Source organism: Podarcis pityusensis (genome assembly GCF_964106645.2).
Source record: "Podarcis pityusensis genome assembly, chromosome: 4".
Taxonomy (NCBI): Eukaryota; Metazoa; Chordata; class Lepidosauria; order Squamata; family Lacertidae; genus Podarcis; species Podarcis pityusensis.
This window is the reverse complement of record NC_138027.1, coordinates 37,509,897-37,522,976: the sequence shown is the minus strand read 5'-3', so window position 1 is coordinate 37,522,976 and position 13,080 is coordinate 37,509,897. Positions and strand designations below refer to the sequence as shown.

Genomic DNA, 13,080 nt, shown 5'->3' with positions numbered 1-13,080 from the left:
AATGATTATAGGCCACTTTTAGAGGTCCTTTTTTAATGGACTCCTAAGCTTATAATGTGTAATATGCATTTGAAGTACGGTTTAACATGCTGAATGAATGTTCTGATACAAGTTCCAGCATTGATAGGATCTGATCCAGTTCTAGCTGCGCTGAGTGATAGAGGGCCTATGAAGTGAGGAGGCAGGGATCTTAAATATACAGTTTAACAGTACAGTGGATGGAGCTTCATATTTGGCAAGTGTACTCATTCAGTTTTCAGATGACTGAGTCTTCTGTGAATTGAAAGGACTTTGTGATGACAAACACACAAGTGAATACCACCCAAAAAAAATTTAAAAATAAATTTACCAGATAAATTCTAACAGACGGGCTTCCAGGTGGAAAAATCAAAATTAGAAACTGAACTGTTAGAACCCAAAACTAAGAATTTGTCAAAGATGTATAACTTGCTGTTGAAATGGAACACTCAGGATGAAATGGTGAAATCTGTTATGATTAAATGGGCACAAGACGTTGGACACAACATTATGTTTGCTGACTGGGAGCAGTTATGGACCACAGGTATGAAATTTACGGCATGTAATGCCTTAAGAGAGAATATTATGAAAATGATATACAGGTGGTACATAACCCCAGTCAAGCTTGCAAAAATCTACCATTTGCCTGCTAATAAATGTTGGAAATGTAAAGAAACTGAAGGTACATTTTTTCACCTTTGGTGGACGTGCCCAAAGATTAAGGCTTTCTGGGAAATGATATATAATGAATTAAAAAAGGTATTTAAATATACCTTCTTGAAGAAACCAGAGGCCTTTCTCCTGGGCATAGTCGGCCAATTGGTGTTAAAAAAGGATAGAACCTTCTTTATGTACGCAACAACAGCAGCAAGAATACTCATCAGAAAGTATTGGAAGACGTAAGAACTACCCACCCTGGAGGAATGGCAGATGAAACTGATGGACTATATGGAACTGGCGGAAATGCTGGTAGAATCCATGACCAGGGAGAAGAGTCGGTGGAAGAAGATTGGAAGAAATTTAAAGATTACCTACAGAAATATTGCAAAATTAAAGAATGTTAGAGTGATGATGGATTGAAATTAAGTGGTTTCTAGCTGCACAGGCGTTAAAGTTATATACAGACTAAGATGAAGGATTAGGCATAAAAAGGTTAAAAGAACGGAAAATTGGCTATTAATAGATAAGAATTTAATGTTATACCATATTAAGATTAAGAATTGGGATTAAAAAAGAGGGAAAGAAATTGCTGGACAAACAAATTGAACTGGAATACAAAAGAGGGAGGTATGAGGAGGTCCAGAAAATAAGTAAATTCAAAAATGGTGATGAAAAGATGGTATTGTTTTTAACTGTTTTTTTTTTCTTTTGTCTTTTTTTTGTATTTTGTATTGTCTATTTTTGTATTGTGTATTTTTCTTTTTCTTTTTAAATTCTTTTTTACTGATGTGTCTTTTTTATTGGAAACTTTAATAAATATCATTTTAAAAAAAGAAAAGATAAATTCTAACAGACGAACACCCGTCCTTGGGATAAAAGGAAATCCAAATGATGCCTCTGTCACCATGTAGATCATGGTTCTGAATCCTATATTGGTTGTGGATGGCACAACTGATTTTTTTGAGCATTTCATGCACTTTTGAGGCCTGTGCAAAGTCAGTTTACTGTAGGGCACAAGGACTGTGCATACCCTGTCCTCACAATTCCCATCTGCAAAATGGAAATAATAGGGGTCAACTTCATTGTGTTATTATAACAATTTGTCTTTCATATGGCATGTCAGATAACTTTTATCCATGACTGCGTTTTTCTTGTCTTCACAGGATGTATCCATACATATCATCTTCGTTCAAACACGTTGCTAGAAATGAACTGCAAAAGGCAGAAATGGATGTGAAGGCTGGTAGGCATTGTCCCCTAACCTTTATAGTTTTAATACTAAGTGCTCTCTAAGCGGTTGCTAGCATTGTTTGTAAAGGGATGCTTTTGTGCATCACTTCTAATTTTGCTTCGCAGCAAATAATTACTGGCATCTGTGGAGCAAATCTAGTTATGCATCTCTTTCCCCTTGCGGGATGACTTTTGCCGTTGCACTTGGGGGACCACCAGTTGAATAGGTACAACAACGGGTTTAGTACACAAAGAATGATGTAGGTATCACATTTTGGATAGCCGGGGTGGGGGGACTGGGTTGTATCCAGTGCCCACAACAGGCTTCCATTTTTGCAATTAAACTCATCCTCAAAATCTGCTCCAGAAAACCAAATACTGATGGAATTAAGCACTTCTGGGATTTGTATTCAGAGAACAGGGAGGAGATAACTTGGACTACAGAATGCTAAAGTAAGTGGAATGGGGAAGGTGAAGGGAGCATCAGATGTCAATCAGATGGTGGGATTTCTGTCATTTGGAAGAGGGTGGAGGATATAGGTGATGACTGCCTGCCTGCATTCATCATAGACTTTGAATTTGTTTTCATTGTTCCTCAGATAAAGAGACTATGGACTCAGCTATACAGCTGCAAATAAAATGCTTAAAGTGTGTTTTAATGTGACACTAGATGGCAATGGTGCGGTTTATGGAAAATTCAACATATTTTTTAAAAAACCCTTTAAAAAAAGCATTTTCAAAATGTTTTTATATGTGTGTAGATTCCACCTATGTCCCTGGTTAATCTTGGATAATCGTCAGTGAAGGTTTGAACATCTACCTGGAACCTGCACCTTCACTTTTAACTGTTAATAACTTGTTCGGCCTCCACTGTCGGAGGCAGCGTGCCTCTGAATGGGAGGGGTTTTCTAGATAGCCCAACCCTCACCCTTGGAAGCGTTGCAAATTGCTGCAGGAGAGGGGCAATGAGCAACATCCCGGAAGGGGTGTTTCTAGGACGAAGGTGAAACTGTGAAGCTTCCTTGTTTATTTTTGCTATTGGATGCTGCATTTTGTTTAAGTACAGTGGTACCTCGGGTTACATACGCTTCAGGTTACATACGCTTCAGGTTACAGACTCCGCTAACCCAGAAATAGTGCTTCAGGTTAAGAACTTTGCTTCAGGATGAGAACAGAAATTGTGCTCCGGCGGCGCGGCAGCAGCAGGAGGCCCCATTAGCTGAAGCGGGGCTTCAGGTTAAGAACAGTTTCAGTTTAAGAACGGACCTCCGGAACGAATTAAGTACTTAACCCGAGGTACCACTGTAATCATGTTATATTTATAGTATTGAAATGTGGCCTTTTTTGTATTTTACTATACTTGCTAAGTTATGAAATAGTTACTACGTTATGGTTTTGCAGTGTTGCTGTGAAATTGCTTTTGTAGTGTTTTTTTGAAATGCCTTCTGGTTTTCTTTCTGTTGAGCATGATTTTATTTTTTTATTTTGGCGGGAAAGCAGCCTACCAATAAAATGAATGAATGACTGCTAGTCGCTGGGAACCACAAGAGAGGGGAGAGCGCTGTTGTGCTCAAGTCCTGTGTTTGGGTTTCCCAATAAGCATCTGGGTGACAACTTTGAGAACAGGACGCTGGGCTAGACAGGCTACTGGCCTGATCCTGCATGTTCTTAGAACTGTGACACCACAGCAAGTGCCGAGTACAAATATCGCTGCATGTTGAGGAAAATTGGTAGATAATTCCCTCATACTACTGGAATGCAAAAGTGGCGGGTTTAAGAATTGCCCTGAGTAAAGCTGCATGGAGTTGCATTTGAAAAATAGTAATGTCATGAAATGAATGGGAAGATTTAAATTGCAAGTTTTGTACAGTCTCTGACACCTCTCCCCGCCCCCCTGCCCCACGCCACTTTTCACTTGGGCCTAGATGCCTTCAGAAGTTGACCCCGTTCTACAGACAGAGTCAGCAAATTTATTATGGCACATATGCTACTAAAGTTAAATTTATTACGGCAATATGCTAATAAAGTTAACAAATTTATTATGGCATATATGCTTTTTGTCCATGTATTCAGATGCATGAAGCATTATCTAAAGAGTTTTATGTACAGATGGCTGGGGGGATGAGAGGAGGGGATTGTAAACAGGGAGGTCAGGAAGGAAATAAAGTGCTCTTCCCCAAATGTGCTTAGGTTAGAGGGGAAGGCAAGTGTGTGCTCACCTGAGCTTGTTTAATGCCAAGGTGCCAAGCAGAGTTTTGCTGAATGGCGTGTTGCATTCTTCCTGTGTGTGGCAGATGGGGTTAGTTTCTCTCCTGCGTGGTTTAACAGGTGCCTTTGCTTATACTTATAGCTGAAGATGCTGTGAAAGAAGCCAAGTGCACGTTACAGCAGTCACAGGACTCCCTCTTCCAGGATAAACTTGAGGTATAGTAACAAGGATAAAAATGTTTGAGATATTTAGGGTGTGCTGTTATTTCCTCCCCCGCCCACCCAAAGCACACAGTCTTACCTAGGAAATCTCCAGGGGAAATGAATGAAAGCTGTGCAAGAACGTGAACACAACCACCTTTTAGGGGCAGACTTCGGTAACTATGGCCAAATCCAGGCTGGGAAAGTATATCTTCTGCCTCAGGGTTCCTGAGAATTAGGGGTTGGAGCGAGAAATGAAAGAAGCCGCAGAGGCTAGGCTCCTCGTAGTAAGAACCTGGCCAATCCAGAGTGTTCAAGCTTCCTACCTGTCGTAGGGGCTGATGTTGCAAAACCTTGTTCCTTTCTGGACCTGAAGAAGAGGGCTCTGATACACAGTCCATGATGTTGCTTGAAGATCCACCTTACCCTATGTGTGCTACTTCAGTCTGCAGAATGGGCACTTGGACATGCACCACCCAATGTTTGCACTTATAAGGAATCAATCTCTTAGTGTTGCAGAGATCTGCATTCTGGAACTTCCAGCCTGTGGACATCAGGCAGGCTCCTTCACTGTTCTGTTTTTGGTTCCTGCTAAAAAAAAAACCCCACATTTTTGTTTTGGCAAACCTAACCAGATATGTAGAGTTGATGCACATTTTAATATGTACATATGTGTTATAATAGGGATGTGGGTGGCGCTGTGGGTTAAACCACAGAGCCTAGGACTTGCTGATCAGAAGGTCAGCGGTTCGAATCCCTGCGACGGGGTTAGCTCCCATTGCTCGGTCCCTGCTCCTGCCAACCTAGCAGTTCGAAAGCACATCAAAGTACAAGTAGATAAATAGGTACCGCACCGGCGGGAAGGTAAACGGCGTTTCCGTGTGCTGCTCTGGTTCGCCAGAAGCGGCTTAGTCATGCTGGCCACATGACCCAGAAGCTGTATGCCAGCTCCCTTGGCCAATAAAGTGAGATGAGCGCCACAACCCCAGAGTCGGCCACGACTGGACCTAATGGTCAGGGGTCCCTTTACCTTTACCTATGTGTTATAATGAATATTTTTAACTGCTGGTTTTATTTATATTTTGTGAATAACCTTACAAATGTTAAATAATTAATTTTTAAGGTTAATTTATTCTTAACTCTGACTTTTACTGATGCATTTTAATGCATAATTTATTTCATGTAAACCACTTCCAGGTTTTTAAAATTAAGCAGAATCTCTAATACCGATCCACTGCATTTCACTGGCCTTGAGTAGGGTGATTTCCCAGTGAATTGTGTCTAAAGTCCGTGCTTTATTTCACAAGCCGCTTTTATTGGCCCACAACTGCCAGTGTAGAGTGTCAACTTTTTCCACATTTGGCTGTGTTACTTGGATAGACTTAAAAGATAATTGCTCAGAAATATAGGCCATACATGGTGTTAATGCTAGGCTTTTGAAAGTTTTGCCTAGCATGACCTTTAAACAGTGGGGAAGATTTTCCAATCCTGTTAATTGCCTATTTACTATTGCTGAGGACTCTTAAAGTCGTTATTAAGCTGCATTGGCTTCAGATTCAATTATTTCCTAAAGAGTGTTTAGAAGGCACTTTCCACTTCAGAAGACTTTCAGTGTGATAATTATGTAGACTAATTGCACCTGCGCAAATTATCATTTATATTCATAGGAACGTTCACTATTATACTAATCCCCATTATACTGATTTACAAGCCTTCCACAACTATCACTGTGATTAATGCTATGAATGCACCACCTAAATATTTGCATGGTGTGAAAAGTGTGCTAGGTGCTGTACATAAATAAACGTGACACAGTCCAAGACAAGGCAATTGAACTACTTACTTTTAAGCCCTATTCAGATATCTGTTTCCACAAAGTCTCCATAATTTAACTACAGAACTCGCTCCCGCAGGAAGCAGTGGTAGGTGGCTTTAAAAGAGAATTAGACAAAATTCATGAAGGAGAAGGCTATTGATTTCTACTAACCTTATGACCCACCAGAGGTATGCACCCGCCTTGCGAGAACCTGAGAGAATGTTGTGGCGCTTGACAGAAAATAAGGTTGTCGAACCCCGAAGGAACGCGATGGAGTTGTAATCCAAGAGTTTCCAATAAACAAGTATAACACAAAAAAGAATGCTTATATGTAGGATAAAGTGTGGTGTCGAGAGTCAGACTAGGATCTGGAAGACCAGGATTAAGCAAGGGAACCACGCACACCCCCTTGAGTTCCTATGCAAAAAGGGTGAGATGTAAATGAAACAGATAAATAACCTCTGGGAGGATCCTAGAATACAATATGTGCTCAGAGTAACTTATTCTACTGCTCTTTCCTTTCTGGTGATGGGGGTACTCAGCTCGCATTAACGGACGCAATGGAGAATGAAAAGAAAATGAGGGAAACATTGAAAGACAAGCAGAGGCAAGTTAAATGAGACTGTGGTTTACTTTTGGTGAAATGGTCATGCGAGAGAGGAAAGGGGAACGAGTGCAAAAGAAAAAGCCCTGCCTGCCTAAAATGACCAACTGTAGTTGAAGCATGGGCACCCGTGGGTGCTATATATTCCTGGCATTATGTTTTCAGTTCTGTAGGCATTGAAACATTTCTGAGAGTTTACCCCCGTTGTTCAAACTTTACCTTGTAAAGAAAAAAGGACAGCCTCTTTCTAACACTGAAAGCCACTGTTCAATATGGCTACTATGAAAAATGGGGCTAACAGTCAGTGCTGAATCACTTGGGAAAACGTTTTTCAGCAAACCATGGTGTCAGGTGAAGGGTTTCCCTTTGCCCACGTGGTTTGAAATCAAACCACACAGGCAAAGGGACGTGGCTTTGTAGGCGCTGGCGATCAGGGAGTTGCAACTTTGCTTGCACCAGACCTGGTGTCATGTATGATGTCAGATGTATGTTGAGTGGGTGTGGCTTGGACAAAACTGCTCTACGTGCCAGATGGAGAGGCTTCCCAGGCCTAACTAGGCCCACAAGCTGAAGCATCCTCACTGCTGTTGTAAAGAAACAGGAAAAACAAAGGACCCTTGTATATTTCAAGCAGGATCACACCATTTGAAGCAGCCATGGCTTTCCCCAAAGACTGCTGAGAACTGTAGTTTGTTACAATTGCTGAGAGTTGTTAGGAGGCCTCTGTTCCCTTCCCAGAGCTACCATTCCCAGAGTTCTATGGGAAGATGGATTGATGTTAAATGACTCCAAGAATCGTAGCTCTGTGAGGGGAACAATTCTCAGCACCCTTAACGAACTACAGGTCTCAGGATTCGTTGAGGAAAGCCATGACAGTTTAAAGTGGTATGATACTGCTTTAAAGGTATAGTGCAGATGGGGCCGTCGTCTCAGTAGTGTGGTTTGTAGTTCTAATTGGAACACCAACCTAATGCAGTTAAAACTTCTCCTGCATTTGAGGCAATTTTCAAAATCATTGTGGAGTCATACAGTGAAACCTATCCATGCCTACTTCAGAATAATTAACCATGAGTTCAGTGGTGCTTACTGAAGGCTCAGTAGAAATGTTGAAAATTGCTCATGAGCCATACTTCTAAAACATAGAATGAATATCTGTTTAATAATGGTGCATGGGTTAAACCTTTTTGCCACAGAGCAAAATCAGATTCTTTCCTAATTTATCACATCAAATTGGGTTAAATCCATAGTTATGTACGCAATTTACTTGTGGAAGTCGGTAGCCTTCAAAATGAAGTTAAGTGCAATGGGAAAATCTTTTATAAAGTCTTGTTTGTTTTCTGTTTAGAAATCTGAAACAACCCAAAAAGCTCTTCTTAACATTTGGAGTCAACATTCTGAACAGAAGTCAATATGGCATGCTTATCTACAGCAATAAACGCTTGATCAAGATGTTTGAGAAAGTTGGACCACAGAAGAATAGAGGATCTTAGTAAGTTTTCTTCCTTTTTCAATGTTTTAGGGCCACCGTTCAGGGTTACTTGAAAATGCATTTCTGCTACATGCCGGTGGGCTTGCTCCAAAGTTCTCCTTAAAGATAGAAATATTCTCTGTGTCATTTTGAGTATTATTTCAGAGGTTAATGGGTGACTTTGGGATAGTTACTCTCTCCCAGACCAGCCTCCTGCACAGGGCTGTTGCAAGGATGAAATCAAGGTGGAGAGAAAACCCTATTCTCTGCTTTGAGTCCTTGGAGGGAAAGTGGTCCTGAGTTAAATCCATCATTTGAAGTTGGTGTTAGCATTGGGAGGAAATCCTCCTCGTTGGTTGGCAGTGATTTATAGCAACTTTAAGACTGTGACGTGAAAAGGTTGTCACACATTGCGTGAGAAACTGGTTGAAAACATAATATGAGCCTTCTGGATTGGACGAAATGGCCTGTCTAGTAAAAACATCCTGTTCTCCCAGTTGGCCAACTATGGGAAACTTGAAAGCAGGACCTGAGCATCACAAAGAGGCATACTGCCTCTGACACCTGAAGCATAGCACAACCAATGAGTGCGTAACTGACTCATCCAGTCTGCTCTGCACAAAGACAGGACCACAGGTGTAAATGCCCTGCTGATCTCTCTGTACTGTGTCTGGAGCAGAGTCGTTTCCAGATTTGTGGCTGCATCCTGTCTCTTAATTCTGCAGTGGTGCCATCACAGCCAAAGGTGTATTCTCTTTTTTTTTTAATCTTGCCCTTTGAGCCATCTCTCCTGAGAAATCATACATATAGTCCAAACACAAGATGGGGAAAAGGAAGGCACCCCTTCCAAGGTGTCAGGCAAGCATCTCTGGGCAGGATACTGCACAGCTGAGGTGCCACCATGAAGAAGGACCTCTCCTCTGGAGCCACCACCCCATTTCACTTGGCAGGGATCCCTGAAGAAGATACTAAAATTCAGACAGGAATGTGCAAACTACCTTGCATGGTGGTTGTATGGCTAACTGAGACTGGCAAATAGTTTTACCTGCCCTGAACCTTTGTGATTTGTTTATTTATTGCATTATATCCTGCATTTGCTCCATGGTGTTCTTGGTAGTGTAGATGGTTTCCTCCCCAACCCCGCCCCATTTAATCCTTCCAACAACCCTGTGACCCAGGTTAGGCTGAGAGGCAGTGACTGGCCCAAGGTCACCCTGTGAGCTTCATAGCTGAGCAGGGATTTGAACCTTAGTCTCCCAGGTCCTAGTCCAAATTTCTAACCACTACACCACATGGCAGTTTGGACTCACTATAAATCCAAATTAATTATTCTAAATCCTAAATGTTATAAGATTTTACCAATTGAACTTCAGCCACTGTATATTAATTTTTTTTAAAGCTCAGTTTGTGGTGAAGCTACATCTAAAATCAGGCCCTGCCCACTGTGTAATCTAAAGTATGTTTTTACTATTGCAGTTTTGGTTCCGGAGCTGTAGGGATCGTGGATGTGCCGTGTGAAATCATGGAGCCAACGCACAACAAGCAGGCCTTTGCAAACACTAGGGAATATAACCGCTTGTTGAAGGCAATGGAAAACTGTCTTGTTCAGTATTGGAAAGACATAGGATTGAGTAAGTAGAGGGCCCCATGTGCAATGCCTTGCAGTAGTCTAAGCAGGAGGGTACCAAAGCGTACAACTAAGCAGCCCCATGGTGTCTCCATAAAATCCAGCCCTATATGTGCTGCTCTGTTCACTGAATAATTCACAGCATGGAGCCTCCACTTCATGACAGACCCTCCTTAATGGGGTGACAGTTTTGAAAACAAGAGGGTCTTTGTGGTGAGCTCCTCTAAGCAAACAGCTTAGCGCAACAAAGTCATCCCTGTCCAGTCTAAATGGTCCCTGCACATCTGATTTGTCATATAGGGCAAAAGTTTTTAATAAATAAATAGTGGCTCTTTTGACTCTTTAAAAGGTCTTTCAGGGGCTACCTGAACAGTAATTGAGCTGTTAATGTATGAGTTTCAAGCATTAGGAGCCTTTGGGCAGTTACAATTCCAGCCTTAAAAGCACATTATGTGAACAACTGCCCTTAATGTATCAGAGTGGCTGAGTGACTAAGCTTCTGACTCATCCGTACACCAGTTCAGCCCTTTCTCTACACCAAGATATGCAAAAGTTTGTTCGACTCGTAGTAGATAATGGGAGCCATTTATTTGCTAGGCGCTCTGATTCCATGCCAGCTGCTGCCAGTAATGTAATAATGCTACAGAGTCAGAAGGCTTGGGGGTCCATGGAAGCATCACTCCAGGGCCAGATAAGGGGTGGCCATGGCATGGTTCCTTCTGTGTGGTTTTCTTCTTCTTGTATTTCTAATATATTCTGCATTTTACGGAGAATGGCGTGGAATGGAGCAATGTCCCTCCTCTCAAAATGTGAGAATTAGATACTAGGGTCAGTTCCAGGTTTTTGTGGGCTTTGAGTGACAAGATGATCTGTGGGTTCCACCCCCTTACTTTTCTAAGTACACCCCTGGCTTCATGTTTCATCCCAAACTCTTTTCAGCCCATTCTTTCACAGATAAGCTGACTCATTCCTTCATTACCTTGCCCAAAGATGCATTTTTAAAAAAGGAAGAACACACCAAGAGGATACAAAATGTGCATCTACTATGACTTTGATTACATGGTAGAGTCCATGCAAAAAGGAAAAAGGCATGCAGCGATCCTTGCAAAATTTATATCAACACCCATTTAGGTTTTAGGTTCACAAAAACACACACCAATTGTCTCAACGTGCATAGGAATCAGTTGAAAGGCTTGTCATAGGGTAGCCAAAGCAGTGGTGAAGGACAGAATGGTCAGTTTATGCTTTAAAATGGTCAACAGCTAGTCCTGGGTAGTTCAGAATGTTAAGTATTAAATTCAGAACAGACCAGGAGATGCAGGAAGTTCAAGATCTAATGGAGAGGAATCCAGCCATTTTAGGATCCCAGTGGAGGGATAACAATTTTAATATAATGGCAAGAGAACCAAAACGTCTTGGGGCCGGGCCTGGCTTGAGTACTGCTAATGAGCCTCTCCAAACAGAAGAAACAAGGCATGGCAGCATGGGAACAAGGGGCGAATAGAAAGGAGATGGGAAACTGCAAGATATTTCTCGCTAATAAAATCTGACAAGCAATTGCTGTTCACCTAGCAGAGAGGCTAGAAGAACAGGCAAACACGTTTGTGCATTCTTTTTGCAAAATCAGATCTGTGTGCATATGCAAATGCTTTTGATAACCTGCATTTTGGAATCTGAATGCGGTTGCTCTGATGCCCATTTAAAAATCTAGTTTTAATCATTAATATTTATGTGAATTCTGAATGTTTTAAATAATGTACCAAAGCTGCTTCTTTTTCCCCCTTCCCTGTCTTTGACTTTGCCTTCCAAATAGTTTGGATACTTTTCCTTGCTTAACTACAAAAGATCAGATGCATTCTCTCCAGTAGCTGAGTGTCAATAGCAATTATAGTCTCTCTCCCCCTCTCTGTGTGTGCTCTTGCTTTTATATATAAGAAAAATGCACAGGTAGTTGTGCAGCCTTAGGCAGGCAGCCAAAACAGGAGACGTGAAGCCTCTGGTAGATGAAATCCAGATTAGCGGGTCACAAAGTGTGTAGGACTATGATAAATGAAAGGCTAATGCTAATTGTGCCACCTGAAATCATGTCACTTTTTTAATCATTTTTATTACTGGCGTGGAGAAGCAATGCTCATAAAGGTGGAGTGGAGATATTTACCTGTTTCCTCTTAAGGGAATTATGATGATATTCAAGCCTTCCCCCTCCTATTCACACTGCAGATAGCTGCAGGAAAGAGATCAGTTAGCATCAGTTAGGACTCTCCTCCCACCCCACGCCTAACTGCAGTGTGTGTGTCTTTTCATTGCAAACATGGTAGATGTAGGGTTAATCCTTCCCATGTCCTGTGTTCCCAGTGAATATTAACCCTAGGTCTGTAATTAATTAAATAAAAATATACGCCACGCTTGCAGTGTGATTACTGTCTCGTTAAACCAGTGGTTGTCAACAAGGACTACAACTTCCATTAGCCAGCGCAGTCAGTGGCGAGGGATGATGGGAGTTGTAGTCCCACAACATAGGGAGGGGGGTTCCACATTGGCTACTCCCGAGTTAAGCCCTAAGCTCCAGTCACAAAATTCACCTGAACCTCGCTGTCTTTCATAACTGTGTGCCAGGAAAGCTTGTTGATCTTCCCTTCTTCTACAGGGCTTTCCCGCTACTGAGTCCCATTCCTTTAGGTTATACTTCTATTCTTAGGGAAAGTGTCTCACTGTCTGGGGACCAGAGATGGCTGAGCGCTGGCCAGCCAGCAGTTCTCTTCTGGATGTAGCCATCAATGCTCTACATTGAAGTAAATAAGGCAGCCTTCTATAGAGCAACATCAGAGCAATCTGGCCTGGCACTCATGATCATCCAGCCTATACCCATGCTATGTTGCAGTGCTTATCAGTGTGTTGTCTCACTGCTGACAATGATAATAAAAAAATATCATTCCAGTAGCGCCTTAGAGACCAACTAAGTTTGTTATTGGTATGAGCTTTCGTGTACATGCACACTTCAACAGAACATTGCAACGATTTGTCTCCCGAGGTCAAAAAGAAGAAGCCTTGTTCTGGAGCGATTTTGGGTATCTGAGTAACAACTGGTCTGATAAACCTTCAGAGAGCATCCAGTACAAGAGAAGGCGGGCCGTGGAAATCCCTGACATTGTTCAGTGTGGTGAGTTTCTACATTTGGACAAATAGGAAGACAAGGCAGGGGGAAGGTAGAACACAGCGGGGTGAAAATGAGAGTTCTTTATTCTTTG

General features: G+C 41.9%; 1 protein-coding gene across 5 annotated transcripts in view; it reads left to right on the top strand.

The window, feature by feature from the left end:
- Positions 1 to 13,080, top strand: part of MORC1 (MORC family CW-type zinc finger 1) — a 47,985-nt gene that overhangs the window by 19,778 nt on the left and 15,127 nt on the right. For all 5 annotated transcript variants that reach the window (XM_081002666.1, XM_081002668.1, XM_081002665.1 and 2 more), the window contains 6 exons: positions 1,842 to 1,921; positions 4,259 to 4,332; positions 6,676 to 6,740; positions 8,083 to 8,226; positions 9,682 to 9,836; positions 12,864 to 12,992. In XM_081002666.1, the coding sequence (XP_080858792.1) occupies positions 1,842 to 1,921; positions 4,259 to 4,332; positions 6,676 to 6,740; positions 8,083 to 8,226; positions 9,682 to 9,836; positions 12,864 to 12,992 (647 nt within the window). The remainder of the gene's footprint in view (positions 1 to 1,841; positions 1,922 to 4,258; positions 4,333 to 6,675; positions 6,741 to 8,082; positions 8,227 to 9,681; positions 9,837 to 12,863; positions 12,993 to 13,080) is intronic.